This window comes from Jaculus jaculus, chromosome 13 (genome assembly GCF_020740685.1).
Source record: "Jaculus jaculus isolate mJacJac1 chromosome 13, mJacJac1.mat.Y.cur, whole genome shotgun sequence".
Lineage (NCBI taxonomy): Eukaryota > Metazoa > Chordata > Mammalia > Rodentia > Dipodidae > Jaculus > Jaculus jaculus.
In genome coordinates, this window is record NC_059114.1 from 26,402,207 (window position 1) to 26,428,975 (window position 26,769).

General features: G+C 53.8%; 2 protein-coding genes across 2 annotated transcripts; one reads left to right on the forward strand and one right to left on the reverse strand.

The window, feature by feature from the left end:
- Window positions 1-98: 98 nt before the first annotated feature.
- On the forward strand, window positions 99-16,540 carry Ddx54 (DEAD-box helicase 54). Its single transcript, XM_045132463.1, has 19 exons — window positions 99-280; window positions 4,836-4,965; window positions 6,136-6,206; window positions 6,715-6,903; window positions 6,990-7,039; window positions 8,017-8,058; window positions 8,180-8,275; window positions 8,966-9,087; window positions 9,176-9,237; window positions 9,336-9,467; window positions 10,573-10,783; window positions 12,862-12,996; window positions 13,341-13,571; window positions 13,695-13,768; window positions 14,323-14,654; window positions 14,740-14,853; window positions 15,307-15,411; window positions 15,560-15,672; window positions 16,028-16,540. The coding sequence occupies exons 1-19, from the start codon at window positions 107-109 to the stop codon at window positions 16,258-16,260; spliced, it is 2,616 nt and encodes an 871-aa protein (XP_044988398.1). The 5' UTR covers window positions 99-106; the 3' UTR covers window positions 16,261-16,540.
- Window positions 16,541-16,548: 8 nt separating this feature from the next.
- Window positions 16,549-24,261, reverse strand: Cfap73 (cilia and flagella associated protein 73). Its single transcript, XM_045132464.1, has 8 exons — window positions 24,133-24,261; window positions 21,677-21,791; window positions 20,965-21,069; window positions 20,496-20,696; window positions 19,364-19,585; window positions 18,987-19,145; window positions 17,567-17,655; window positions 16,549-17,022 (listed from the first exon to the last, which is right to left on the reverse strand). The coding sequence occupies exons 1-7, from the start codon at window positions 24,207-24,209 to the stop codon at window positions 17,578-17,580; spliced, it is 957 nt and encodes a 318-aa protein (XP_044988399.1). The 5' UTR covers window positions 24,210-24,261; the 3' UTR covers window positions 16,549-17,022; window positions 17,567-17,577.
- Between the last annotated feature and the right edge of the window lie 2,508 nt (window positions 24,262-26,769).

The following is a 26,769-nucleotide window of genomic DNA, read 5'->3' on the forward strand; positions in this document are numbered from 1 at the left end:
TGGTTCATCCCTCAGGGTGGAGCCTCGTTCCCGACGCCCCGCCCCCGGCGCAGTTGGTACGTTCCTCAGCCCCCGCCTTCTTCCGGGTTCCGAGCGCCCGGCCCGCATGGCGGCGGGTGCACGCGCGGCGGCCGGCCGGCGGTCGCAAGCCACCATGGCGCCGTGGAGGAAGAAGAAGGGGCTCCGGAAGCGCCGAAGCGGGGGCTCCCAGGCCCCCGACAGTGACTCTGAGGACGGCGAGTTTGAGATCCAGGCAGAAGACGATGCCCGGGCGCGGAAGGTAGGAGCGCGGGCTCGGGACCTCAGTCTCTCGGGATGGAGGTGGGGAAGCCTGCGGGCTCGGGGACGGGGTTCGGGCCGCCGCCTGCCTACGTGTCTCGGTTCCCGGCGCCCGGATGCTCCTCAGAGTCCCGGGTTCGGGTGATCGGCCTGCACCCTTCCTACGGCGCTCAGGGTTCGCGCGCCCTCATTGGCTGTTTTCGCTCAAGGGGCGGAACCCAGTTACCGTTCATCCAATGAAAAGTGCGGTGCGGAAGGTCAGCCTGAGTTTGGGGTATTCTTAAAAGGGGAGATCAGACCCACACCTCTAGGACGCTAGTAGTAATTAAACTTGTCTTTGTTGACCATTTACTGTGTGTTCCCTTCACACGTTTCACTTCATCCCTGCGCTGAGAACTGTTACTTCCATGAGCCGAAGGGGAAACTGGAGGCCGAGAGAAGTTAAGAAACTTATCCAAGATTAGTGGCCTACCCAGGATTCAAAGTGGAAATGGTGTACCTAAGTGGCACGGGGTCCGAAAGTCTTCACCCACTTGACTCCCGCCATCCTGTGCCCAGCAGGGGCCTGGCACAGAGTAGGCACCAAATAAGTAGGCGCTGATGTAAAAAGACCATCCCATTGCTCCTCCCCAGCATAGCCAGTGCCTGGCATTCAGTAGGTGCTCAATTGTGGAGACACTGATAAAAGTCAAGGAGAACTAAGTAATAATAATTCTCAAGGGAGAGGAATATGGGAATGTGGTTGGGACCTGGGCTTTGCTGTGCCCCAGCCCTGCAATGGCTGTAGGATACAGAGAACTTAAGTCGATATATATATCTCTCCAAATAATCAGTTCAGGAATGGTGAATATAGAATAAAGGTTTTCTAGTTGTTATTTTCAAGGTAGGATCTCACTCTAGCCCAGGTTGACCTGGAACTTTGTAGTCCTGCTGGCCTTGAACTCACAGTGGTCCTTCTACTTCTGCTTCCCAAGTGCTGGGATTAAAGGTATACATCACTACTCCTGGCTTTTTTTTTTTTTTTTTTTTTTTTTTTTTTGAGGTAGGATCTTGCTCTAGCCCAAGCTGACATGGAATTCATTTATGTAGTCTCACGGTGGCCTCAGACTCAGTTGATCTTCCAACCTCAGCCTCCTGAATGCTGGGATTAAAGGCATGCTTGGCTGCTTTTTTTTGGTAGTTATTGTTGTTTTGAGGTAGGGTCTCGCTCTAGCCCAGGCTGACCTGGAAGTCACGATGTAGTCTCAGGCTGGCCTTGAACTCACAGTGATCCTCCTACCTCTACTTCTACCTCTACCTCCCAAGTGCTGGAATTAAAGAAATGTGCCACCATGCCCAGCTTTTTAAAAAATACTTATTTATTTGACAGTGTGCATACGAGAGAAAGAGAAGAGAATGGGCATGTCAGGGCCTTCTGCCACTGCAAACAAAACTGCAGATGCATGCACCACTTTGTGCATCTGGCTTCATAGGGGCACTAGGGAGTCAAACCAGGCTGCTCAGCAATCTCTCCAGCCTTAGTTTTAAAGTATTCTAGAATTTATGTTGGGGAGAAAGCCCAGTTGGTGTTGTGCATGAGGACTTGCGTTCAATCCCCGGTACATTCATAAATGCCAGTGATGGTGGTCCATGCCTGTAATCCCAGCACAGGGGACAGGGACAAGGTCCCCAAAGCTTGCTGGCTTGCTAGGCTAGTATAATTGGTGGGCTCCGGGCCAATGAGAGACTTGGCTTTTTTTTTCTTCGATTTCACTTGTTTTGTTTTGTTTTTCTCTTTTTCGGGGTAGGGTCTCATTCTGGCCCAGGCTGACCTGGAATTAACTTTGTAGTCTCAGGGTGGCCTCGAACTCATGGCAATCCTGAGTGCTGGGATTAAAGGTGTGCACCACAATGCCTGGCTGATTTCACTGTTTTTTTGTTTGTTTGTTTGTTTTGGGTTTTTTTTTGCATTTTAAAAAGTATTTTTTTTATTTTTTTTAATTTGTATTAACATTTTCCATGATTATAAAATATATCCCATGGTAATTCCCTCCCTCCCCACCCCCACACTTTCCCATTTGAAATTCCATTCTCCATCATATTACCTCCCCATTACAATCATTGTAATTACATATATACAATATCAACCTATTAAGTATCCTCCTCCCTTCCTTGCTCTTCCCTTTATGTCTCCTTTTTAACTTACTTGCCACTGCTACTAAGTATTTTCATTCTCACACAGAAGTCCAATCATCTGTAGCTGGGATCCACATATGAGAGAGAACATGTGGTGCTTGGCTTTCTGTTTTGGCTTTTTGAGGTAGGGTCTCACTCTAGCTCAGGCTGACCTGGAATTCACTATGTAGTCTCAGGGCGGCCTCAAACTCACTGTGATCCTCGCCTTCCCAAGTGCTGGGATTAAAGGCACATGCCACCATGCCTGGCTTTCTGTTTACTTTTTTGTCGTTGTTGTTGTTATGTTTTTGAGGCAGGGTCTCACTCTAGCCCAGACTGACCTGGAACTCACTCTGCAGTACGGGCTGGCCTCAAATTCACAGCAATCCTCCTACCTTAGCTTCCTGAATGCTTGGCTTAAAGGTGTGTGCCATGACTCCTGGGTCTTCTTTTCTTGTTTTTTTTTTTTTTTGGTTTTTTTTTTTCCGAGATAGGGTCTCACTCTAGCCCAGGCTGACTGGAATTCACTAGGGAGTCTCAGGGTGGACTCAAACTAAGAGATCCTGCTACCTCCGCCTCCTGAGTGCTACAATTAAAGGTGTGCGCCACCAAACCCGACTTCTTTTCATTTTCGAGGCAGTCTTATTAAGTTGCCCAGGTATGCTTTGAACTCACTCTGTGGCCTACTTAAGCTACAAGTTACTTTTTTTTCTTAAAGGCCACTCTGAGACTACAGGGCGAATTCCAGGTCAGCCTGAGCTAGAATGAGACCCTACCTCAAAAAACAAACAAAAAACCAAAAAAACAAAACCAGAAATTAAAAACATTGTTATTGGGCTGGAGGGATGGCTTAGCAGTTAAGGTGTTTGCCTGCAAAGCCAAAGGACCTTGGTTCAAGTCTCCAAGACCCATGTTAGCCAGATGCACAAGGGGGCACATGTGTCTGGAGTTGTCTGCAGTGGCTGGAGGCCCTGACACGCCCATTCTCTCTTTCTGTCAAATAAATTAATTACAATAAAATATTTAAAAATAAATTAAAAAAAAACATTGTTATCTTGAACTAATACTGAAGTCATTGATGAAAGAGTAAGATTTAAAGGCCCTACGGTGTCACTTTAGCACGTGTGAAAATAGGCAGGACCAAATGGTGCATTGATTCACACTTACGTGCCGCCAGCACTTGGGAGCCCGAGGCGGGAGGTTGTCATGAGTACAAGGTCAGCCTGGCTACATGAGTTCCAGGTTAGCCTGGCATTTAAAATGAGACCATCTTGGGCTGGAGAAATGGCTTCATGGTTAGGGGGTCTTGCTTGCAAAGCCTGAGGGCCTGGGTTTGACTCTCAAGCTCCCGTGTAAAGCCAGATGCACACAGTGGCACGTGCATGTGGAGTTCATTAAGTTGGCTAGAGGCCCTGGTATGTTCATACTCGTATTTTCTCTCTACACCTCTTTCTCTCTGTCTCAAATAAATAAATCGGATTTTTAAAAATATTGGGACTGGGCTGGAGAAATGGCTTAGCGGTTAAGCGCTTGCCTGTGAAGCCTAAAGATCCCGGTTCGAGGCTCGGTTCCCCAGGTCCCATGTTAGCCAGATGCACAAGGGGGCGCACGCGTCTGGAGTTCGTTTGCAGAGGCTGGAAGCCCTGGCGCGCCCATTCTCTCTCTCTCCCTCTATCTGTCTTTCTCTCTGTGTCTGTCGCTCTCAAATAAAAAAAAAAAAAAAAAAAATACTGGGACTTGGGCTGGAGAGATGGCTTAGTGGTTAAGACGCTTGCCTAGGAAGCTTAAGGACCCAGGTTTGATTCTCCAGGTCCCTGTAAGCCAGGTGCACAAGGTGGTGCATGCATCTGGAGTACATTTCCAGTGGCTAGCTGCCCTGGCATACCCATTCTCTCTCTCTCTTTCTGTCTCCTCTCTCTGTCTCTAATAAATAAATAAAAATAAATCTTTAAAAAAAAAAATACCGGGACTCGCCACAGCTCACTTTCGCAGAAAGGTATGGGAACCAAAGCTCCCCGGGACAGGACAGGACAGGAGGCAGCAGGGTGCTGAGGCAGCTCCGCACGGCAAGCTCTTCTTTGCCAGAGTCTTTACTCTTCACTTTATTCCTCATCTTGCACAGTGTACGCTTTCCCGTTGGATCCTTCACACCTTGTGGGACCCAGGCCCTTGACCCTCCCAGTTTCCAGAAGTAGACCCTCAGGCTCAGGTGATGCCTTCCTGTAAGGGACAGAGCTAGGCTCAGCAGCCCTGCATTGTGCCCACAGAGCCACTCTGCACCTCCACCCCACCCTGGCCCAAGGAGATCCTGTTAGCAGAGAGCTACTAGAGAGAGGGAGCCGCTCCTGAGCCCTGGAGTCCGATGGAGCTCCGGTAACGCACCTCTCCACTCCTGCTCACAGTCAGGCCCTGGCCGAGCGCTGCCCGTGTTCCCCGCCCCAGAGTGCACCTCGGACGTTGAGCCAGACACCCGGGAGATGGTGCGAGCCCAGAACAAGAAGAAGAAGAAGTCTGGAGGCTTCCAGTCCATGGGTGGGTGAACAGCCGGGGCTCTGGGGAGCAGAAGTTGGGGGAGGGGGTCATTGTGCCCTCCACACTCAGCTACTGATGCCTGCTCTGGGCCTGGCACTGTGGTAGGTGTCTGGGAGAGGGAGACAGCAGGCTTTCCGAGTTATCAGTGGCAGTGGGGAGAGTTGCAGGCCTGGGAAAGTGTGACCAGGGAGGGGAGAGAGGAGATGAGGGGCCGTCCCAGGACACCTGCCTGGGAAGTGAAGCTGATGGCTGCTCTGTGCCTGTCACAGCAGTAGCTGCTGGAGCAGGATGAGACAGTCACGTGGCTGGTTTTACATGCTACAAAGGAAAAGGAGGAACTGGGTGAGGTGGTGCCTGCTAGGACACGGGCAGAGACTGCCTCCCAGCAAAACAGAATGATGAGGAAAAGGACCATTTTGTTGGACTTTTAAAAATTGGTCACGTTTCAGCCTGGAGAGACCCTACCTCAAAACAAACAACAGCAACAAAAAAAATTGGCCATATGCATGCCAAAAAGCATCATATACTATCCAGAAGATGTGTTGCAGCCTATGAGACAGACAGTAGTGTTGATAATATACAGAGAAAGACACCCTTAATGGAGAAAGGAGTGGAGAAATAGAGCAGTCGGTTCACAACACAATTTAGACAACTAATTAGATTAAAATAAATAAATAGATTTGATAAACCTGCTGATAATCAAAGAAGACAACCAGAAACATCTATGCACGGCTATATTTCCCCTTTCTGAGTGACAAGGATGAAAGCTAGGTCAGAAAGCAGTTAAACCTGGGTTTGGTGGCGCACACATTTAATCCCAGCACTCAGGAAGCAGAGGTAGGAAAATTGCCATGAGTTCGATGCCACCCTAAGACAACATAACGAATTCCAGGTCAGCCTGGGCTACAGTGAGACCCTACCTCAGGAAAAAAAAATATTTTATTTAAACCTAAGTGCTTTCCAATCTCCTGGCCTCTTTTCTTGCTCCCAGTGCCTTAGTCCCAAAAGGCCCTTCTCTTACTCACATGAACCCCACTTCTCAGCACTCTTTGTGGCTGGGCACACCTGTAGTCTCAGCACTATTAACTGGGTGCATGGTCCTTTGTCCTGTGACAACATGTCTGTGGCTGCTGTGGCCCTGTCTCCTTACTGTTCCCATGTCTCTCCCAGGCTTGAGCTACCCTGTGTTCAAAGGCATCATGAAGAAGGGCTACAAGGTGCCCACACCCATCCAGAGGAAGGTAAGGGGCTGGGAGGGTTACTGTCGGGGCAGGGGTGAGTGAGGGCTCCATGGCAAGTGTCCCTTGCTGCACCTGTCACCTCTCCTGTCTTCACTGTGGCTGAAGCTTCGTGTAGCATACTCTCTTCACAAGGGAGAAAAGTTGGGTCGAGCAGAGCTGAGACTTGACCTTGGGCATCTGTCAACTGAGCCTCCCTTAGCCATGGCCACAGCTGAACCCTGTGCGGGCAGCTGGCAGGCACGCCATCATCAGGGCTTTCAGTGGTTGCCCTGTGACAGTTAGCTGGTGGAAAACAGTGTCTTTAGAGCCCCAAAAGGAGATCTAATCCAGGAGGAGGAGTTTGGCACAGAAGTTAGGGTAGTGACCTGCTTACTCCTGGAGGTGTGCAGACAGGTTTTACAAAAATAGGATCAGGCCAAGTGACAGATGTCTGTTCTGAGATCCCTGCTTAGGCCTTGCCTGGCCGTGCTGGGGCCAAAGCTGACTCTGCTCCTGCCTCTCTATGCAGACCATCCCAGTGATTCTGGATGGCAAGGATGTGGTGGCTATGGCCCGGACCGGCAGCGGCAAGACGGCCTGCTTCCTCCTTCCCATGTTTGAGCGGCTCAAGGCTCGCAGCGCCCAGACAGGAGCCCGGGCCCTCATCCTCTCACCCACTCGGGAGCTGGCCCTGCAGACCATGAAGTTCACCAAGGAGGTGTGTCACCAGGGTGGCAGCTGGGGTCAAGCAGGCAGTCATGAGGAGGTTGAGTCAACTACCTTTAATCTGTCTCCTCTCCGCAGCTGGGCAAGTTCACCGGCCTCAAGACTGCATTGATCCTAGGCGGGGACAAGTAAGGGCCCCCTCACCCCATACCCCAGGAATGCCTCCCAGTGTGTCTCCATGTCTTAAGGGCACTCCTGTGAGCTCATGCGGCCTCCTGACCCAGTAATAGCAGGGGAGTGTGGGGCAGGTTGCCCAGACAATGGCCCACACCACACTGCTACTCACGTTCTTGGCTCCTGCAGGGTCAGCTGAGCCCTGGGTAGTGATGACATCTACTTGAGGTTTGCTTGAAACCAAGGAATGTTAGCCATAGTTCAGCTTTGCAGGAAGTACCCTCTCCTGGGGTGCTTGGACCACCAAAGGAGATGTGCCACGCCTGGGTCTCTGATGGGCCAGTTGAGCATCTGCTTGCCCACAGCCGTGTGACCATGACCGTGAGCTGCCTTCAGTGTGCTTGTGCTCACACTGTCCTGGTTTCTCCGTGAAAGGGTGGCTTTTTTATTCCCGTCAGGAGGCCTCTGCCATATCCTTCCATTCTGAAAGCTTTGCTCCTCAGGGCTCTTGACTACACTATAATTTAGCTTTAGCCTGTGATTATCTGAAGGCCTGTCCTTTCCCAGAGACACCAGGCAGGAACCCGGCTCCACAACTGCCCCAGGGGTGTTTCAGAGGAGGGCTAAAGTTAGGGACATATGTGTGGTTTAAGGACAGACAACATAGCTGTCAAGGTGTGAGGTTCGTGGACAGCTGGACCATAGTGAGACACTAGGCGGCGCTGTGGGCCAGCAGCAGCTCCACTGGAGCAGTAAAGGCAGTGCAGGGGTTCTGTGGCTGACCCCTACCTGTTGTTACAGTGCTTCCGTGTTTTAGCTTCTATCTCTGGTGGGGCAGTTCCTTTGTCTAGTCTCATCCGCAGCCTTCCCTCCTCGATGGCACACTTGGGGTCTGTGTTCTGGGGCACATGTGAGGGCTCACTTGACCATCTGCTATGGGAAGGGGGAGACTGAAGGTCACTGTTCTCAAGCTGGCTACTCTCTTCCTCAGAATGGAAGACCAATTTGCTGCCCTGCATGAAAATCCTGACATGTGAGTTTGTGGGCAGCATATGCCGTTCTGAGGTCCCTTCCCAGGGTGCCAGTGGCTGGAGGGGTGGTGCAGGCTTTGGTCTCCTGAGCCAGGACTAACCTGGCCTGGGCCCCCCTTTCAGAATCATTGCTACCCCAGGGCGGCTGGTACACGTGGCCGTGGAGATGAACCTGAAGCTGCAGAGTGTGGAGTATGTGGTTTTCGATGAAGCGGACAGGTGAGGCCACCAGTGGATCGACCCCTAAGCACCATTCAGGTCTGCCCCAAGGCCCAGGAAACAGGGAGGGGGGTGTTCTGCTCAAGGAGACCTGTATGTGTGGCTGAGTTCCGTCCTCAAGTGAGGGCTGTGGGCCATAGACAGTGTGAACCAGCGCTGGTCACTTGCCCTTTTGAATACTGTAGAGTCAAACAGCAGGCTGAGGATGTAGGTCAGTGGCAGAATGCTTGCCTAGCATGCCCATGGCAGAGACGTGCCCTCACAGATCCAGAGCAGGACAAGGTGGGAGTGTGGCCTCAGCCAGCTGTGGGGGATCAGATTCCAGCTCTGATTCTCCAGCTCTGTGAACGTAGACAAGGCACCAGGTCTTTGGGCTATGGCTGCCTCAGCCACAAAGTGTGAGATAAAACAGCACACACCCCGTACCCTGTGGATCCTTTGAGACCTCACAGACGGGAACCTGGTGCAGAATCAGGGCTGTGCTCATTCCAGCAGCATGGATGTGTGGGAAATGGACTAGGAGCGGGCTCAAGGCTTCAGAGTCACAGTGCTGAGATGAGGTTGTGGGTGACACAGAAATAGGTGAGTGAGGCAGTCAACAGTGCATGTGACAGGAACCTGGGCGAGGATGGCTGGCATTCTGAGCGCTCTGGGATGGAAGCCCCTTGATCTTGACACACTCCTCACCAGGCTCTTTGAAATGGGATTCGCTGAGCAGCTCCAGGAGATCATTGGCCGCCTCCCTGGTGGCCACCAGACGGTGTTGTTTTCAGCCACACTGCCCAAGCTGCTGGTAGAGTTTGCGCGGGCAGGTGAGCAGTCTGGGGCTGATGTTGGCCTTGGGGTGGGACTTGAGGGCTTGGCCTTCAGTGACCCCTGCGGCTTCCCTGCCCACCACAGGCCTCACAGAGCCCGTGCTTATTCGATTGGATGTGGACACCAAGCTCAATGAGCAGCTTAAGGTGAGGCAGGGCCTGGTCCCTTTCCCAAGCCAGTGGCCAGGTGGATCCTGAAGGCCTGTGGCCTGGACCATACGAGCTCATGGCCTCTTTCCCCATAGACCTCCTTCCTTCTTGTGCGAGAGGACATCAAGGCCGCCGTGCTGCTCCACCTGCTGCGCAATGTCGTGCGGCCTCAGGACCAGACTGTGGTGTTTGTGGCCACGAAGCACCATGCAGAGTATCTCTCAGAGGTGCAGGGCTGGGGTGGGAAGACGTGGGGATCAGCATCAGCTAGTCTGAGCTTGGGCTGTACTTCCAAGGGTGGCCACGAGGGGGCGGCAGCACACTGGTCATGAGGCGAGGTCAGGTGAAACAGCTCACAGATGGGAAGACATGCTGTGAACTTGTAATGTGTACAGTTACCAGAAAGCCCTGGCCCGTCTTGACCCATCTAGTGTTCTTTATATAGGTTATCTGAAACACCTCCCAGCATACTCTGAGTTTTAGTGTTTCTAGATAGGGTCTTATTCTGGCCCAGGCGGACCTGGAATTGACTATGTAGTCTCAGGATGGACTTGAACTCACGGCGACCCTCCTACCTCTGCTTCCCGAGTGCCGACACTAAAGTCGTGCACTACCACACTTGGCAACTCTGATTTTTTTGGTAGATTTTTTTAGTGTGATGTGTTAGACCCCAAGGCATAATCCTCCCACAGTGGGTAGTGTAAAGCACCCTTGGCCTTTCCACACACACATAACTGTGTGACCCTTGACTGGATGCAAATGTGGCATGTACTATCACCTAGGAGTCTAGAGGGGCTGACCTGCATCCCAGAAGCCACATCTGGGCTTTGTGGCTGGAGGGCACAAACGACACAGGTCCCTGGGTTTCACTTACTTGACACACGTTAACGGAACCTCCAGCCCCTGGGCAGCTGCTTGGGCCACCATGCGTGAGACCAAAATAGTAACTTTTAAAGAGAGAAGTTGACACACACACTTCCTGTGTTATGGGTCTGTTAGCACTGTGTGGATTAACTCTTAACCCTTGTAACAGAGCTGTAGAGGGATCCTTTTCTACCAGTGAGGAAAGTGAGGCATGGACAGGTTTAGTGATTTGTCCATAATCGACAGCATCCCTAAGGTAACTCTCTGTGTATGTTATGTGTCTTGACCCTCAGCCTTGCAGAAAGCTGGGAGGTGATAGGAGTCCCTTCTATGCTTATGAAGGTATCATACTGGGGTCAGCCAGTGGGGCTAGGCTTCAAATTCAATATACATGGAACCCAGCATGGCTCCACCTCCCCCCTCACTCCTGCAAGGCCCCTCTCACCTCCTGGCCTTTGCTCCAAACAGCTACTGGCGGCCCAGGGCGTAAGCTGTGCCCACATCTACAGTGCCCTGGACCAGACAGCCCGCAAGATCAACCTGGCTAAATTCATACATGGCAAGTGCTCCACACTCATCGTGACCGACCTGGCCGCCCGGGGCTTGGACATCCCACTGCTGGACAATGTTATCAACTACAGCTTCCCTGCCAAGGGCAAGCTCTTTTTGCACCGTGTGGGTAAGGAGCCCTGCAAACCAAGGTCCCGTGAAGGTCCTGAGTGCAGACTGGGAAGATTTTGACCAGTAGACATCTCGGGGTCTCTTCTGTGGTGCTGGGAGTGGAACCCAGGGTGTTGTGCAAGCTAGACAAGTGTAGCATGAACATGCAAGCTATGTTTGTAAGTTCAGGTAAATTAAACAGATGTGTGACAGATGGGAAACAAATGGGTGCAAGGTTACTTTGAAGTGATCGTTGAGGACGTGTGTCCAGCTCTGCAGTCAGAGGTTGGGGCATGGCTGCCTGTGCCATGTCCTTGTCCTTGTCATTAGGACGTGGGGTCCTCTCTGGGTCTGTCTGCAGCTGTGGGCCCGGGGCATGTCCTGGTTGGTGGCTGCCTGCTGTCCCTAGTTTCTCTGCTCTGTAGACAGATGGTTCTGCTTGTCCTCGGGGGGTTTTCAGAGCACCTGGGGAGAACTCCCCAGGTGCACATGACCAACAACACGAATCTGAGCGCTCCAACTGAAACCCGCAAATGAGATGCCATTTCCTTAGATACAGAAACAAGCCAGAAGTGATGTGGTGGCACATACCTATAATCCCAGCCCACAAGAAGCTGAGGAAAGAGAATCCAGAGTTAGGCCTGGGCTGGAGAGATGGCCGAGAGATTAAAGGCACTTAACTTTGCAAAGCCTGGTGACCCAGGTTCAAATCCTAGTACCCATATAAAGCCAGATGCACAAGATGGGCCCATCTTGTTTATAAAAACAAACCCAAGGGCTGGAGAGATGGCTTAGCGGTTAAGCACTTGCCTGTGAAGCCTAAGGACCCCGGTTCTAGGCTCGATTCTCCAGGACCCACATTAGCCAGATGCACAAGGGGGCGCACGCATCTGGAGTTCGTTTGCAGTGGCTGGAAGCCCTGGCGTGCCCATTCTCTGTCTCTCTCTATCTATCTGTCTATCTGCCTCTTTCTGTCTCTGTTACTCTCAAATAAATAAATAAAAATGAAAAAAAAAAAAAACCCAAGATCTGGAAGCAGGCTGAAATGTATTACAAATTGCTTAACACAGAATTGGAGTCATAACTGGCTCTTTCCCAGTATTTGCTGCTGCTTTTTACATCACTGTACATTCAGATCTTTTTCTTAAAACTCAAAAAATATATATATTTATTTATTTGAGAAAGAGGTTGATAGAGATAAAGGGCACACCATGGCCTCTAGCCACTGCAAGGAAGGAACTCCAGACACATGTGCCACCTTGTGCATCTGACTTTACGTGGGTCCTGGGGAATTGAACCACTAGGTCCTTAGACTTTGCTGGTAAGCACCTTAACCACTAAGCCATCTCTGCAGCCCAGATCTCTTTTTTTTTTCCTTTGGGTTTTCGAGGTAGGGTCTCATTCAAGCCCAGGCTGACCTGGAATTCACTACATAGTCTCAGGGTGGTGCTCCTCCTACCTCTGCCTCCCAAGTGCTGGGATTACAGGTGTGTGCTACCACGCCCAGCTAGATCTTTTTCTTTATTGAGGAATGTCATTCTGAGGTAGGGTGGCACATCTGTTCAGTACAGGGCTGGGCAGAGAGCACTGTGCCACCTCTGTAATAGCTACTAAATTCTGTTGCCCAGAAAGTTGCCACAGAGATTGTGTGAGTGCATGAGCGTGGCTGTGTGCCAGTAAAGCTGGACTTACACAGGATGGGCTCAGCCTTTCCTCAGCTGCTTCGTTCCCACTGTGTTACCAGCTTGCAGACCTAACCAGTCCTCTATCCGGTGTGGGACTACCCCAGCCAGGGCTCACCTAAACTAATTCTTGAGGGAATCTTTGCACCCCAGATTCATTCTTGAGGAGAAACCCTCAGAGCAGGTGCCGAGGGCTTTGAACTTCGGTCATAAACTGCCTCTCTTTACTTTGACCCACTTGCCAGAGCTCTGTGTGGATCTGGGTCTCCTGCAGGTGAGCTGGCCACCCTGATTGGCCATCTCCTTTTGAAGGTGGGGACAGCAGTTCAAGAAGGGCCAGGGCCCTGGCCTGGCTCATGCCTGTAGGGCTGGCACAGATGCCTGCTGAAGCTTACTGTCTTGTCTCCTTCCACAGGCCGTGTGGCCCGAGCTGGCCGAAGTGGCACGGCCTACTCTTTGGTGGCCCCAGACGAGGTCTCCTACCTGCTGGACCTGCACCTGTTCTTGGGCCGCACCCTTGTCCTTGCCCGATCCTACGAGGATCCCTCAGGTGTGGGGAGGCTGGATGGGTGCCCGCCAGGGTGCAGATTCAGTCACGGCTCAACCAGCTCTAGTTTTAAGAGAAGATGGCTGGATCTCACCCCAGGAGACCCACTCCCTCTTTGTCATGGGAAATAGCCATGACAGTGTCATGTCAATGCCCGTGTGCCCACAGGCACTGGGACTTTATTCACAAGTGTAGGCACTACCCAGTCTGTCACCCTGGTCCAGGGCATCCCGAGTCTGGATCTGCTGTTTTGTAACTTCTCCCTGTGACTTAGCAGTGGGGGTCCTGGGGTTAGCGTGGCAGGAAGGACAGCCCCTCCCTCACGGCGTGTACCTTGTGGCTGGCAGGTGCAGTGGTTGGAGATGGTGTGCTGGGCCGAGTGCCCCAGAGCGTTGTGGATGATGAGGACAGCAGCCTGCAGACCACCCTGGCAGCGTCACTGGACCTGCGGGGCCTGCGCCGCGTGGCTGACAACGCGCAGCAGCAGTACCTGCGCTCGCGGCCCGCACCTTCGCCCGAGTCCATCACAAGAGCCAAAGAGCTGGACCTGGCGGGGCTCGGCCTGCACCCGCTCTTCAGTGAGGCCGGGTCGGGTGGGGTGGGGGGCTCGGCCTGCACCCGCTCTTCAGTGAGGCCGGGTGGGAGAAGTGAGGAGAGGGGCCAGTCCCACAGAGGCCTCGCGCCTTCTCCCTTTCCACCAGGCTCCCGCTTTGAGGAGGGTGAGCTGCAGCGCCTGCGGTTGGTGGACAGCATCAAGAACTACCGCGCCCGCGTGGTGAGTGCGCAGCCCGGGGTGCTGGGGTCAGGCTGCACAGCAGCAGCCATGGTGCTGGGAATGGGACCCAGCAAGCATTTCCCTCTGAGCTTGCAGCTTGGAGCCCCCCGTGGAATGGCTGTGACCATGGCCAGTCCATAGGGCAGACACTTCCCAACAAGCACAAGTGGATTAAGTATCTCTGAAGGTGTCACTTTCTTTTGGTCAGTTTTGAAGAGCCTGGCTGTCCCCAGCTTTGACTCCTTCCTTCTACCTCCCCCACATCACCCTGGGCTTGTGCAGTTAGGGTGCATGTGCAAAGGCTGAGCAGCTTGCTCACACGGCTGGTAGAAAAGGAGCTGGGGGTGTCATAAACACTGGCTTCAGCTTTTCCTAGCTGTGTGGCCTTGGACAAGGTACCCACCCTCCCCAGGCCTCCCTCTAATTGTGCAATGCAGAGAGCAAGGGTTTGACCCACAGTGGAGACAAGGAAAGATGGCCAGAGAGGCCTCAGCCAGTGAGGATGACTAGGAATGAGACACCAGTGGACATGGGACTGGGTTATTCCTTCATAGACCATCTTTGAGATCAACTCCTCCAGCCGGGACCTGAGCAGCCAGGTGATGCGTGCCAAGCGGCAGAAGCACCACAAAGCCATTGCCAGCTTCCAGCAGGGCCGGCAGGAGAGGCAGGAAAGGCCAGCTGGCCCCGCCTTGCCAGTGGAGCAGCCTGAGGAGGAGGAGGAGGAGGAGGAAAATGTGGAGGACATCTTCACAGAGGTTATGGGCCAGAAGCGACAGAGGCCAGGACCCAGCCAAGGAGCCAAGAGGCGGAGGGAGGAGGTCCGGCAGCGGGACCAGGAGTTCTTTGTCCCCTACCGGCCTAAGGACTTTGACAGTGAGCGAGGGTGAGTGGTCTTGTCGGCTGGGGCCTGGCTCGGGCAGGTGGGCCTGCCAGCTTCTGTCACTAGTCTTGTCACCCCCTCTCTGCAGACTGAGTGTCAGTGGAGCTGGGGGCGCCTTTGAGCAGCAGGTGGCTGGTGCTGTCCTAGACCTAATGGGGGACGAAGCACAGAAACTGACCCGAGGCCGGCAGCAGCTCAAGTGGTAAGAGAGCAGATTCCTCCTTCCCTGTCAGCTGGATGCCTATCCCCTTGCCACTGTGTGACTCTCCCTTTGCAACCATGCAGAGCAGGGGAGGCGTCCCTCGCCTGTCCTGCCCATTGGGTGTAGATAGACATGGCAGAGGTTTTGACTCCCAACTGTCCTTTTTGCCATCTGGCCCGTGCAGAAGTTCACGAGGGCTGTTATCCCTCAGCATACCCACAGTGGGTGCCAAGTCGGGTGGGTATTGGACTCCGGCCCTGACCCCCCAGCACTGGCGCCAGTCCTTGAGACCTGGACTGCTTGTGGCGGGTGGTGGGGCAGGACGGGTCTTTACTGGTACATGAGGTACCTGCATTGTACTCTTTCAATCCCCCAGTGGCCCCATATGAGGCCAGGTGGAGCTAGCTAGTAACTCCAGGCATTCTCCTTCATGGACTCCCAACTCTTCCACAGGGATCGGAAAAAGAAACGGTTTGTGGGACAGTCAGGACAGGAGGACAAAAAGAAGATAAAGACGGAGAGTGGCAGCTACATCAGCAGCTCCTACAAGCGGGACCTGTATCCAGAGGGTCGGGGCCATGGAGGAGTGGGAGGTCAGGCAGCGGGCTCCCTTGCATCCTCTAATGAGGGTCCAGTATCTGCTGGGGTGGGCGGGTCTCCCAGCCCAGGGCATGCCCCTTGGTGCTTCCTTAACGTGGCTTCCCAGCTACCAGAAGTGGAAACAGAAACAGAAAATCGATGATCGAGACTCAGAGGAGGAAGGGACATCTAACCATCGAGACCCTGTGCGGAGGGGTGGGAAGCGAGGGCGTGGCCAAGGTGAGGTGCCCGAAGGCAAGTGGATGGGCAGGTCAGGATTGGGAAAGGCGAGGTGTGGAGAGGCATGTGGGTCAGGCTCAGGCTCCACAACCCCTGCGGGGGCGTGTGAACTTCCCCACACACAGTGGACTTGTCCTGGCCTCTGCTGCAGCCCCATCTGTGGGGCTTTGTCCCTGACCACTGGGCAGGCAGAGCTCTGGGGAGGCTGGTGACGGGGTACAAGGCCGTGTGCAGACACCTACGGGTGGATTCACGTGGGAGACCTCCTGAGCACTGCGAAGGGCAGAGGGCCACTGCCTCCTGCCCCAGCCTCTGTGGGGCAAGAGCTAAGCTCCCCGAACCTCTGTACTGACAGGTATGTCCCAGCCCCGGGCACCAGGTGCCCTGGCAGGCCCCATGCGCTCCGAGCTCAAGACCAAGCAGCAGATCCTGAAGCAGCGGCGCCGCACCCAGAAGCTGCGCTTCCTGCAGCGCGGGGGCCTCAAGCAACTCTCGGCCCGCAACCGCCGCCGGGCCCAGGAGCTGCGGCAGGGCGCCTTCGGCCGCGGCGCCCCTTCCAAGAAGGGCAAGATGAGGAAGCGGATGTAAGGACAATTGTTTGCCCATGTGCATCGAGCAGTGCCCTACCAGACCCGCTGTCTGCGGAAAGCAGTGCTGTATGGCCCCAGATGGGTGTGCCAGAGACGTGCGGGCCCTCGGTGCACAGGAGCCTGCCAGCCAAGTGAGGCAGGTCGAGAGCTGAGCTGCCAGTTCGGCCGCTGCCGCAGCCTTGTGTTCAGGGTTCAGAGGAGGGGCCACACGGGTCTGGGCCTGGCTGCCTCTGGCCCTGTGTTAGGTTTTGGTGTAATAAATTCTGAGTACTTTGGTGGCCAGGAGTGGAGTTTGCTTGGGGGCATTGGAAGGGAGAGACTCAGTGTTTTTAATTATCTTCTCATTGCTGGGCCAAAACTGACAAAAGTCAGTTTGAGGGGGCTTGAAGGTTAATTGAGTTTACAGTGCAAGGTTACAGTCCGTGGCATGGGAGGCATGGTGACGGATCGAGGCACAGGTCACATTCAGCAGTGAGGAATGGTGCTCAGCTTTGCCAGCTCTCTACAGTCCAGGACCTCAGCCCATGGGATGGTGCTGCCCAGAGTTGAAGAAGGCCTTCTCACTTCAACCTAATCTAGGTACTTTCACAGGCATGCCCAGAGGCCAGCCTAATCTAATCTAGACAATCCCTTGGTCCTGTCTAGTTGACAGTGGATATAAACCATCACACCCAGGGAGGAAGATCCAAGCTGTGGTGTCCAACTGGAAAGCATTGAGTGCACTGTGGTCCTTCCTGGGTCCTGAGGCAGGCTCTGCTGTCTGTTGAACAGATGAGAAAAATGAGACCCAAGGAAGCCAGGCACAGGACAGACATGCCTTGTGTGTGGACACAACATTGAGGGCCGCGGTGTGGGGCCAGCACTGCCTTTCCCCACATGGAGGCGAGAGCCCTCCTGCCTTCTTCCTGTCCTCGCGGGTTGTTTGAGTCTTTGAGGTCAAGGGTGGGCCCAGCACCCAGCGAAGGCTGCTGTGGTGAGCCCTGGGGAGCAGTTAATGCTGAGCAGATGCTCATCTGAGAGGCCTGGCCTTGCAGTACTAGGTGCTTGTCTGATGCCCCAGCCACCCAGGAGGGACGGCCTTACCCTCGACTGTGGTGGATGAGGCTCCTCTCATGTAGCCTCCGTCCTTGGCTGTGGCCTGCTCTTACTGGGCCCTGCTGCCTTCTGAGCCCCACAGCAGCAAGCAGGCCTAGCTCCACTTCGTCCATGAGACAGCAAGCTCAAAGAGAAACTTGGCCTGCACCCCAAGGAGCATGGAACCTCCTCCCCAGAGGCTGGTCCCTTGAGTCCCCTCCACTGCTCACCTGGGCTCAAGCTAGGAGGCAGAGGCCACAAGCTGGGTCTGAGGGAGGCTGGCCAATGTGGCTGAGAGATCCAGGATGAATAATTTCACCTGGGGACCAACACATCCTGGTTTGTGACCGGTCCTCACCCTAACATCAGGAGACTGAGGGCAGGAGAGGTGACCCTGTTCGTGTGGTGATGATGGTCCGTTGTAACAGGTTCTAGAAGTTCTGTCCCGCCTCCCAAACCAGCCACCTTGATTGTGAACCTTGAGCACATGTAGGTTGTCTTGCCTCAGCCTGTGTTGGGGTTGCGAGTTTGCACCACCACACCCTGTGGATCTTTAGTTTATATATATATATATATATATATATATATATATAGTTTATTTATTTGAGAGAGGTGGAGAGAGAGAATAGGTACACCAGAGCCTCTATCCACTGCAAACAAACTCCAGACACCTGTAGCATTTTGTGCATCTGGCTCTATGAGGGTACTGGGGAATCAAACTTGGGTCCTTAGGCTTTACAGGCACTGAGCAATCTCTCCAGCCTGGGCTCTCCAGTTTTGTAGCTGGTTCCCTTGCACAAGGCATTGTCCCACCCACATCAGGTCACCCTTTTGTCACTGTGTCAGGCATGTCCATTGCTGTGTGACCTCATTTCCATGATGACCCTGCTTTATGTGTGTTCATTTGTGCTCATGCACATGTGTGCGTGTGCACATGGAGGTCAGAGAACAACCTCTGTCATTCTTCATAGCAGCCTTCTACCTTTTGTGAGGCAGGGTCTGTCATTGGCCTGGAACTCACCATACAGGCTAGACTAGCTCAGCGAGTGAGCACCGGGTCCTCCTGTCTCTGCCTGTGTAACCCCGGGATTGCAGGCAGGCACCACCCCGCCCCACTTTTTAAAATGTGAACCCTGGGGTCTGAACTCGGGTCCTCATACTTGCAAGGCAAGCACTATACCCACCGAGCCATCTCCCCGACCCCCTTTTGTTATAACGAACATTATATGGGTTTAATGAATGTCTACATGTCAATGCTATGATAAGACTAGGGGCCTTCCACAGGCTCCTCTACATTCCATGTCACCCGAGTAAGCCTCTAGGGACGAGAATCATAAGTGACAATGACGGTGAGGTGTATGACAGTTCCTTACTGCTGCTACCAACACAGAGGTAGAGAAAAGGCAAAAAGGCCCAGCATCCTACACCGCGCTGACTGAAAAGGCCCTTATGGCCGGTGAGGTGACGCATGCCTTGAACCCCAGGGCTCGGGAGGCAGAGGCAGGAGGATCTTCGTGAGTTTGAGGCCAGCCTAAGAGTACATAGTGGGGTCCAGGTCAGCCTGGGATGGAGTGAGACCCTGCCTTGGGGAAGAAAAGGTTTAACTGGAAAGGCCCTGGTGGCAGGAGTGACAGGACGGGCGAGCCTCACCTGCTCCAGCTGTCCTTCGGTATCTTCCACGTCCAGGGCCAGTGGCTGCCTCTGGCGCATGCGCACTAGCTGGAACAAGTTGAGCACAGCCATGCGCGTGCGCCCCAGAAGCAGCGTCTTCTCGGCCGCGGTGTTCAGGATCTGCGTCCACTTGGATTCCTGCGCGACATCCGCCCGGCCCTTCCCTTCCCATCCATTCCCCGTGACAGGTGCACCCGGGGGAGGCGTGCCCTGCCTGCCCGGAGAGGCGCCGGGGCCCGCTGGCGACGATGGGGCACTCGGACCCCCGGGTTGGCACCGCGGGTCTGCGGTCACCGGGCCCCCTGCCGCGCACGCGCGCGCTCTTCCTTCTCCGCCCGCCGCGCGCCCCCGCGTACCCACTGCCGCGTGAGCGCTCGCGCCGCCTCCAGCCGCTCCTGCAGCCGCGCGCGCCGCCGGCCCAGGCGCAGCAGCTCGTCCCGCCCCTCGGCCCGCAGCCGCCGCAGCCCCGCGCGCGCCGCCTCCAGCTCCGCCCGCCGCGCGCCCTCCGCGCGCTGCAGCGCCGTGCGCGTGTCCGCCAGGCCGTCGAAGCGCGCCACCAGCTCGGGGACCTCCTGAAACTGGACACAGGGGCTCTCAGGGTCGGGCTCCCCCACCCATTCCAGGCTTTTATCTCTTCATCTGGCTCCTTCTCCGCTCAAGTGTGTACCGGGACTTCACGGTCGCGGTCCCCAAAAATGAAGGGGGGCCTGGAGGGATGGCTCAGCGGTTAAGGCGCTTACCTGAAAAGACTGACCACCCGGGTTCGGCTCCCCAAGCACCCACGAAAAGCCAGATGCACAAAGTGGTGCATGCATCTTAAGTTCGTTTGCAGCAGCTGGAGGCCACGTTGCCCCATTCTCCCATCTCTGCCTTCTGAGGGGAGGCGAGGGGAGAGCCGGGACTATAGGGTCTAGGACCTGAGCCCTCTCCGCACCCTTCTCCACCCCCACATCAAGCCTCGCTAAATTCACTGAGTGTCACTAATGTTAATTTACTGGTTCATTCTACTAGGATTTATTCGCCCGAGGTGGTGGCTCACGCGTTTATGTAATACCTATATCTGGGAAGCTGAGATAGGAGCATGGCCCCGAGCTCAAGGCCAGCTTGGGTTACATGAGCGCTTGTCTCAAAAAAAGGGGGGGGGGGCACGCCTTTACTCCCAGCACTCGGGAGGAGAGGTAGGAGGATCGCCGTGAGTTCGAGCTCACTCTGAGACTAAGCGAATTCCAGGTCAGCCTGAGCTAGAGTGAGACCGTACCTCAAAACAAACAACAGCAATAATTAAAAAAGCAAAAATTCCAACAAATAATAATATACAAATCGGGCGTGGTGGCGCATGCCTTTAATCCCACCGCTCCGCAGACTGAGCTAGAAGGATTACCAAGGCCAGCCCCGTGGATTTTGGGGATGATTCGAGAACGATAATACAGTCAACGGTCCGCTAGCGCATCCCTTCCAAGCGGTCCCCAGGCCCCCAGCGCCTCTCACCTCCGGCATCTGCTCCAGCGCCCGCTCCAGCAGACGCGCGCAGGGCTCCAGGCGCTGCACCCTTTGCTGCAACCGCGCGCGCTCCCGTCGCAGCTCCTCCAGCTGTGCGCGCAGCCGCCGCGCCTCCTCCTCCAGGCGGCCCGCCTGCATTTGCTCCTCCACCGCCCTCCGCTTTGCTCGGCTGCGCCGGGCTTCGGCTTCCTGGAGGCGGAGGACGGACGGCATGGGGCTCACCGCCTCCACCCAGCCCAACATGGGCGCACTAAGCCGAGCGCACAAACTCAGGATCAAGTTCAGCCAGGTGCTCGGCAGTGGACCCATTTCTCCTCCCCAACCCTGGGGCAGCCGTGTGGACTTCCCTGCACTTTCTTTGCTACTGAACCAGCTTTCACTGATGGGCCGCGTGGGACCCTGCCGAGCGGCAGCTGGGAATCCTGCCACCCGCTTCCCGCCAGCAGCTCCCACCGACCTGCAGGAACTTGTCAAAATGCATGAAGGACCCCTGTAGTTCCTGCTCTTTCTGCTCCAGCTGTTCCCAGCGCTGGCTCAGGGCGGCCATCCGGGTGTGGAACGCCTGCGGGAGGGGGGCGGGGAGGCCCGACTGTTGTCCCCGAACTTGCGGCAGCTCCTCTGCTTCGGCCCACCATGGCTCCCAACACCCTTCTGATGGCCCCCCTTGTCCTTGCCCTTCCTTCCTGCCCGTCTTCCAACCGCCTGACTCCCTGGCCTTTGTCCTGTCTCTCAGCCTTTGCCTACAACGTCCCCAGACCTGTTTTCCCTCGTCCCACCTCCCTTTGTTACATGGAAAGCCCCTTTGCAATCTCTAAGACCTCACTTCCTCCAGGAAGCCCTCCTTGAGGTCCCCTATGGGGAGGCTGGGGTTTCCCCTCAGCTCCCACAGTCCCTGAGCAGTGTTTCCGCTCACACCAATCGCCAAGCAGACACGTGTCTATTTTGTGGGCCTCGCCAGGGCAAGGACACTTGTCGGGCCTAGCACGTAGTAGGTGGTCAATACACACAAATGTATTTGTACCAGTGGTCTCCCTGGATTCCTTTTTGCCAGATGCCAGGAAACCAAGGCTGGGAGTGAGATGGAGGGCGGGAGGTGGTGGGACCGCTGTTGCCCACCGCCAGTGTTTTGTTGGGTATCCCCACGAGTCCAGCGATGGAGGTGTTCTTACCTCCTTCTGGGCCCTCAGCTCCTGGTCCGCAGCCACTACCTCTTGTCTCTTCTGCAGAAGACGCAGCATGGGTGGGAGGTGGACCACATTCTGCTCTGCTGGCTTCCTGGAGCGCCTGAGGTAGAGGTGATGACAGCAAGAGTTGGGGCCCCATGCTCCCCAGTAAGTACGGGCAGTGGGTTCCTAAATAACCATTTGTAGCCAGGTGTGGTGGTGCACGCCTTTAATGGCAGTACTCAGGAGGCAGAGGTAGGAGGATTACTGAGTTCAAGGCCAGTCTGAGGCTACGTAGTGAATTACGTAGTGAATTCCAGGTCAGCCTAGGCTGTAGGGAGACTCTACCTCAAATAAATAAATAATAAATACAGTTTGCCTTTGAGGCAGGGTCTCAGGTAGCTCAGGCTAGCCTCAAACTGGGCTGTAGCTTCATCTTTTATTTACCTAGTGCCAGGATGACAGGTGTACACAGCTACGCTGCTGGCTATTGAAGTCTTTCTTCACTCAACAAGTTTCCTGAGCACCTGCTGTGTGCCATGCACCGTTTTAAGCATGGCAGGTGCAGCTGTTAAGCCAGACAAAACCCCCTGTCGCCAGAAGCTGGTGTTCTGCTGGAGGCCACAGAAAGCCACACACATCAATAGCAAGATGCAGTGGGTCCTAAGAGAACAGAGTCTAGGCCAAAGGAACAGCCAAGGCCCAGGGCCCCCAAAGGAGGACTTGGGCAGCAAGTGCTCTTACCTGCTGAGCTGTCTCCCCAGCCCTAGGGAAGGACCTGGGTGTATGGAAGGAGCCTGAGGCTGGAGACAAGGGAGGAGGGAACAGAGAAGGGGATTGAGAGAGACTGGGAGGTGGTTCCATGGTTACAAGTGTTGTGATGGCTTAGCGGTTAAGGTGCTTGCCTGTGAAGACTAAGGCCCCAGGTTAGAGTTCCTTAGTACCCACGTAAGCACAAGGTGGCTCATATGTCTGGAGTTCATTTGCTGTGGTTGGAGGCCCTGGTGCGCGCATTCTCCCTCCCTCCCTCTGTCTCTCAAATAAATAAATAAAATTTTTTAAAGCGCTTGCTGTATTGAGCTAGAGAGATGGTTCAGTGGTTAAAGTGCTTGCCTGTAAAGCTTGGGGATTTAATTCCCCAGTGCCCAAATGGCACATGTGTCTGGAGTTTGTTTTCAGTGGCAGGAGGTCCTGGAGTGCGCTCTCTCTCTCAAATAAATTTTTCGTTAAGTGTAAAGCTGACAACCAGAGCTGAGATCTCCAGAACCCACATGAACTGCCGTAATGCTGCTTGCGCATGCACTTGTGATCCCACTGTTGCTATGACAGCGGGAGGGAGAATCAGGAGAATCCCAAAACTCATGGAGCAGCTAATCTGGCCTTCCCGGTGGCAAAACAAGAGACCCAGTCTGAAGCCAGGTGGGAGGTGAGGTTGTCTGCTGATTGCTACCTGTGCACACCTATACCTGAGCACGTGCGCACCCACATGCACCCATAGGAGATGAGAACAGGGAACAGAGAGCTATCAGATTGTGAGGAGGGGCTCAGGCTGTACGCCCCTGAGTGAGATCGGAGCCATGGGCAACACAGGACAAAGAAACCCTGTGGCTATCATGAGGAGCTAGGGCAAAGTTTAGCAATGGGGCTACAGAAGATCCCAGAGAGAATGTGGGGGTATCAGAATGGGTGTTGTGGGGAAACGAGGAGGGGGTCCGAGCTGATGGAGGGGTGAGGGAATGAGGAAGAAGTAAAGGGGACCTCAACTGCACAAGGACACTTTTTTTTTTTTTTTGAGGCAGGGTCTCCCTCAAGCCCAAGCTAACCTGGAACTCACTCTGTAGTCCCAGGCTGGCCTCAGACTCACAGCAATCTTCCTACCTCTGCCTCTTGAGTGCTGGGATTAAATGCATGTGCGTCACAGGACATTGTTTTGAGGAAAGGTTGTGGGAGAGCAGGTGGGGTGGGAGAGACCAGCTCCCTGCCCTGGTAGACCTCTGCAGAGAGAGGCGGGTGTCCAGGAGCCCGACTGTCCCAGGAGGATGAAGGAAGAAAAGAGAGATTGATCTCTCATTCCACAAGGCCTGCCCAACTCTGGGACAGAGGGGTGGCCCCCATCTTCCTGATTCTGAGACCCTTGGTCCCATTGCCCTATGCAATGCAAACACAGAGCTGAGGCTTCTGCTCATCCAGAAAATGCAGTTTATAGGGGGAGGGAGCTCCTGAAACAGTTTCTTGCCACCCTGGTTCAAAGGGTTGAATCTCTGCTGGATGCCACTGCGCCCAGAGGCAGGAGCACATTAAAAATCTGCTCCACTGGGCTCTCAGCCAGCTGCGCTTTAACCATCTTGACAACACCCTAAGACTGTGCCGGTGCTTTTGTGCCCCACCCCAGACTGCCCAGGGACCCCAGAAGAAGGGATGACCCGTCCATCTCTCCTGCACACCCTCTTCCCATCTCTCACCCTCCTGCCCCACTCAGCGCTGGACGTTTCTCCGGCAAGGCCTGCTGGAAACAGTCCTCCCATGGTGCCGCCGCCATTCTCTCACAGTTGCCACCCTGGTATAAACTGGGGGTCCTGGGACTGGGTGGAGGGTGGTGCTCCTGCGTGGGACTCACAGAAGCCAGTAGCCAAGCAGGCCCTGGTTGCCTGGGCAACCAACGACACAACATTCCACTGCCCAGTGGCAGCCTGGGGGATCCACCCCCAGGGAGAAGGAGGGGACAGGCTATCGCTGATCTAAAGCTGGGTTCAATAGGCAGAATAAAGGCCCTGAACCCTAAATTTCCTTCTCTAGGAGGTCTAAGTCTGGCCAAGCCTCTTCCTGACTGGGTGAGGCTGGACTCCACTAATGTCCTGTGTGCTCAGTCAAGTGCTCCAAAGAATTTTTTATTTATTTATTTATTTTTGTTTTTCGAGGTAGGGTCTTACTCTAGCCCAGGCTGACCTGGAATTCGCTATGTAGTCTAAGGGTGGCCTTGAACTCATGGTGATCCTCCTACCTCTGCCTCCTTAGTGCTGCATTTTAAAAAAGTGTATTTATTTACTTGAGAGAGAAAGCAGATCAACAGAGAAAATGAGCATGCCAGGGCTTCCAGCTGCTGCAAACAACTCCAGACATATGTGCCACCTTGTGCATCTGGCATATGTGGGGTCCTGGGGAATTGAACCAGGGTTCTTTGGCTGTGTAGGCAAGTGCCTTAACTGCTAAGCCATCTCTCCGACCCAAGAATAAATTTTTAACTTATTTTATTTATGGGTTGGTTTGCTTGCTAGCAAAGTGGAAGGATTCCGGTTCAATTCTCCAGGACACACATGAAGCCAGATGAACAAGGTGGCACATGTGTCTGGAGTTTATTTGCAATGGCTGGAGGCCCTGGCACGCCCACTCTCTCTCACACACACACTCTTTCTATCTCTAGATCTATATCTGCCTCTTTCTCTCAAATAAACAAATAAAATATTTAAAAAATATATTTTATTTATCTGCAAGGGGAGAGAAAGAGAGAATGGGCATGACAGGGCCTCCAGCCATTGCAAGTGAATGCCAGACACATGCACCACACTGTGCATCTGGCTTTACTTGAGTACTAGGGAATCGAACCTGGATTGTCAGGCTTTGCAGGTAAGTGCCTTAACCACTGAACCATCTCTCCAACCCCAATGAATAATTTTTAGGGCTGGGGCTGATGCTCACATCCCCAGCATGTGCTAGCAAACAGAGCAATGATTGGGCACCTACTGTCCATTAAGCCCTTTACCTCTGAGGCTCTGGCCCCTGCCGCTGCGAGGGCCACCCTGGCTGTGTCTCGTGGAGTGCCCCTCAGGGTGGGGCTGGTTTGGGAAAGAGGATCACAGTGGAATTTGGTGGGTAGAGAAGTCTGTGAAAAGACTGGTGGTCTGCACTTGATGGAGGGGACTAAAGGAGGCTGTCACAGTGTGAGTGATGGCTCTGGCTGCTAAGAACTCAGCACATAGGATCTCCTTTAATCCAAGCCTGCCCCGCACTGGGGTGGTGTCTGGGGAGGAATGGAGCACTTATAGGAAAAATACCCATGGCTCCCTCCAGCTGGAAGCAGCAAGCAGTAACATCTGGTCATCTCTGCTTCAGACTGTTCTAGTTTTCCCCATTAAATTAATTATTCAATTTATTTTTGAGAGCAGAGTCTCATTTTTTTGAAGTATTTTTATTTGTTTATTTGCAAGGACAGAGAGAGAACGGGCACACCAGGGCCTCCAGCCACTGCAAATGAACTCCAGATGTGTGTGCCACTTTTTGCATCCAGCTTTATATGAGTGCTGGGGAGTCAAACATAGGTCATTAAGCTTTGCAAGCAAGTGCCTTAACTGCCAAGCTGTCTCTTTAACCCCAGAATCTCATTTTGTAGTTCATATTGGCCTGGAATTCACTATGAAGCCAAGTCTGGCCTTGAATTCACCACAGTCCTCCTGCCTCAACCTAAATACTGGGATGATAGATGGGAGCCACTACACTGGGCTGCATTTTATTTTATTTAAAAAATATTTTAGCCGGGTGTGGTGGTGCACACCTTTAATCCCAGCACTCAGGAGGCAGAGGTAGGAGGATTGCCGTGAGTTCGAGGTCACTCTGAGAGTACATAGTGAATTCCAGGTCAGCCTGGGCTACAGTGAAACCCTACCTTGGAAAAAAATTTTTTTTAATATATTTTATTTATTTGAGGGAGGCAAAGAGAGAGATAGAAACAGATAGAGAGAATGGGAACACCAGGGCCTCTAGCCACTGCAAACAAATCCAGATACATGCATCACCTTGTGCCTCTGGCTTATGTGGGTACTGGGGAATTGAACCTAGGTTCTTAGGCTTTGTAGGCAAGTGCCTAAGCCATCTCTCTAGCCCTGCATTTTATATTATTGGTTAGTCTTGGTTTCCTGAAATAAGGTCTCACTCTATAGACCAGGCTGACCTTGAACTCACTATGTAGCACAGGCTGGCCTCAAACTTGTAGTGATTCTCCTACCTAAGTTTCATATATATATTCAAGGTAGAGTCTCACTCTGCCCCAGGCTGACCTGGAATTCACTATGTAGTCTCAGGGTAGCCTTGAACTCACAGTGATC

Bases quoted from the DNA above. Each gene is read 5' to 3' on its own strand.
- Cfap73 (XM_045132464.1), bottom strand. From the start codon at position 24,209: ATGGCGGCGGCACCATGGGAGGACTGTTTCCAGCAGGCCTTGCCGGAG. The intron at 21,792-24,132 runs GTGAGAGATGGG...CCTCTACCTCAG, and splicing joins GCGCTGAGTGGGGCAGGAGG to GCGCTCCAGGAAGCCAGCAG. The intron at 20,697-20,964 runs GTCGGTGGGAGC...CTCCGCCTCCAG, and splicing joins ATTTTGACAAGTTCCTGCAG to GAAGCCGAAGCCCGGCGCAG.
- Ddx54 (XM_045132463.1), top strand. From the start codon at position 107: ATGGCGGCGGGTGCACGCGCGGCGGCCGGCCGGCGGTCGCAAGCCACC. The intron at 10,784-12,861 runs GTAAGGAGCCCT...CTCCTTCCACAG, and splicing joins GCTCTTTTTGCACCGTGTGG to GCCGTGTGGCCCGAGCTGGC. The intron at 15,673-16,027 runs GTGAGGTGCCCG...CTGTACTGACAG, and splicing joins GAAGCGAGGGCGTGGCCAAG to GTATGTCCCAGCCCCGGGCA.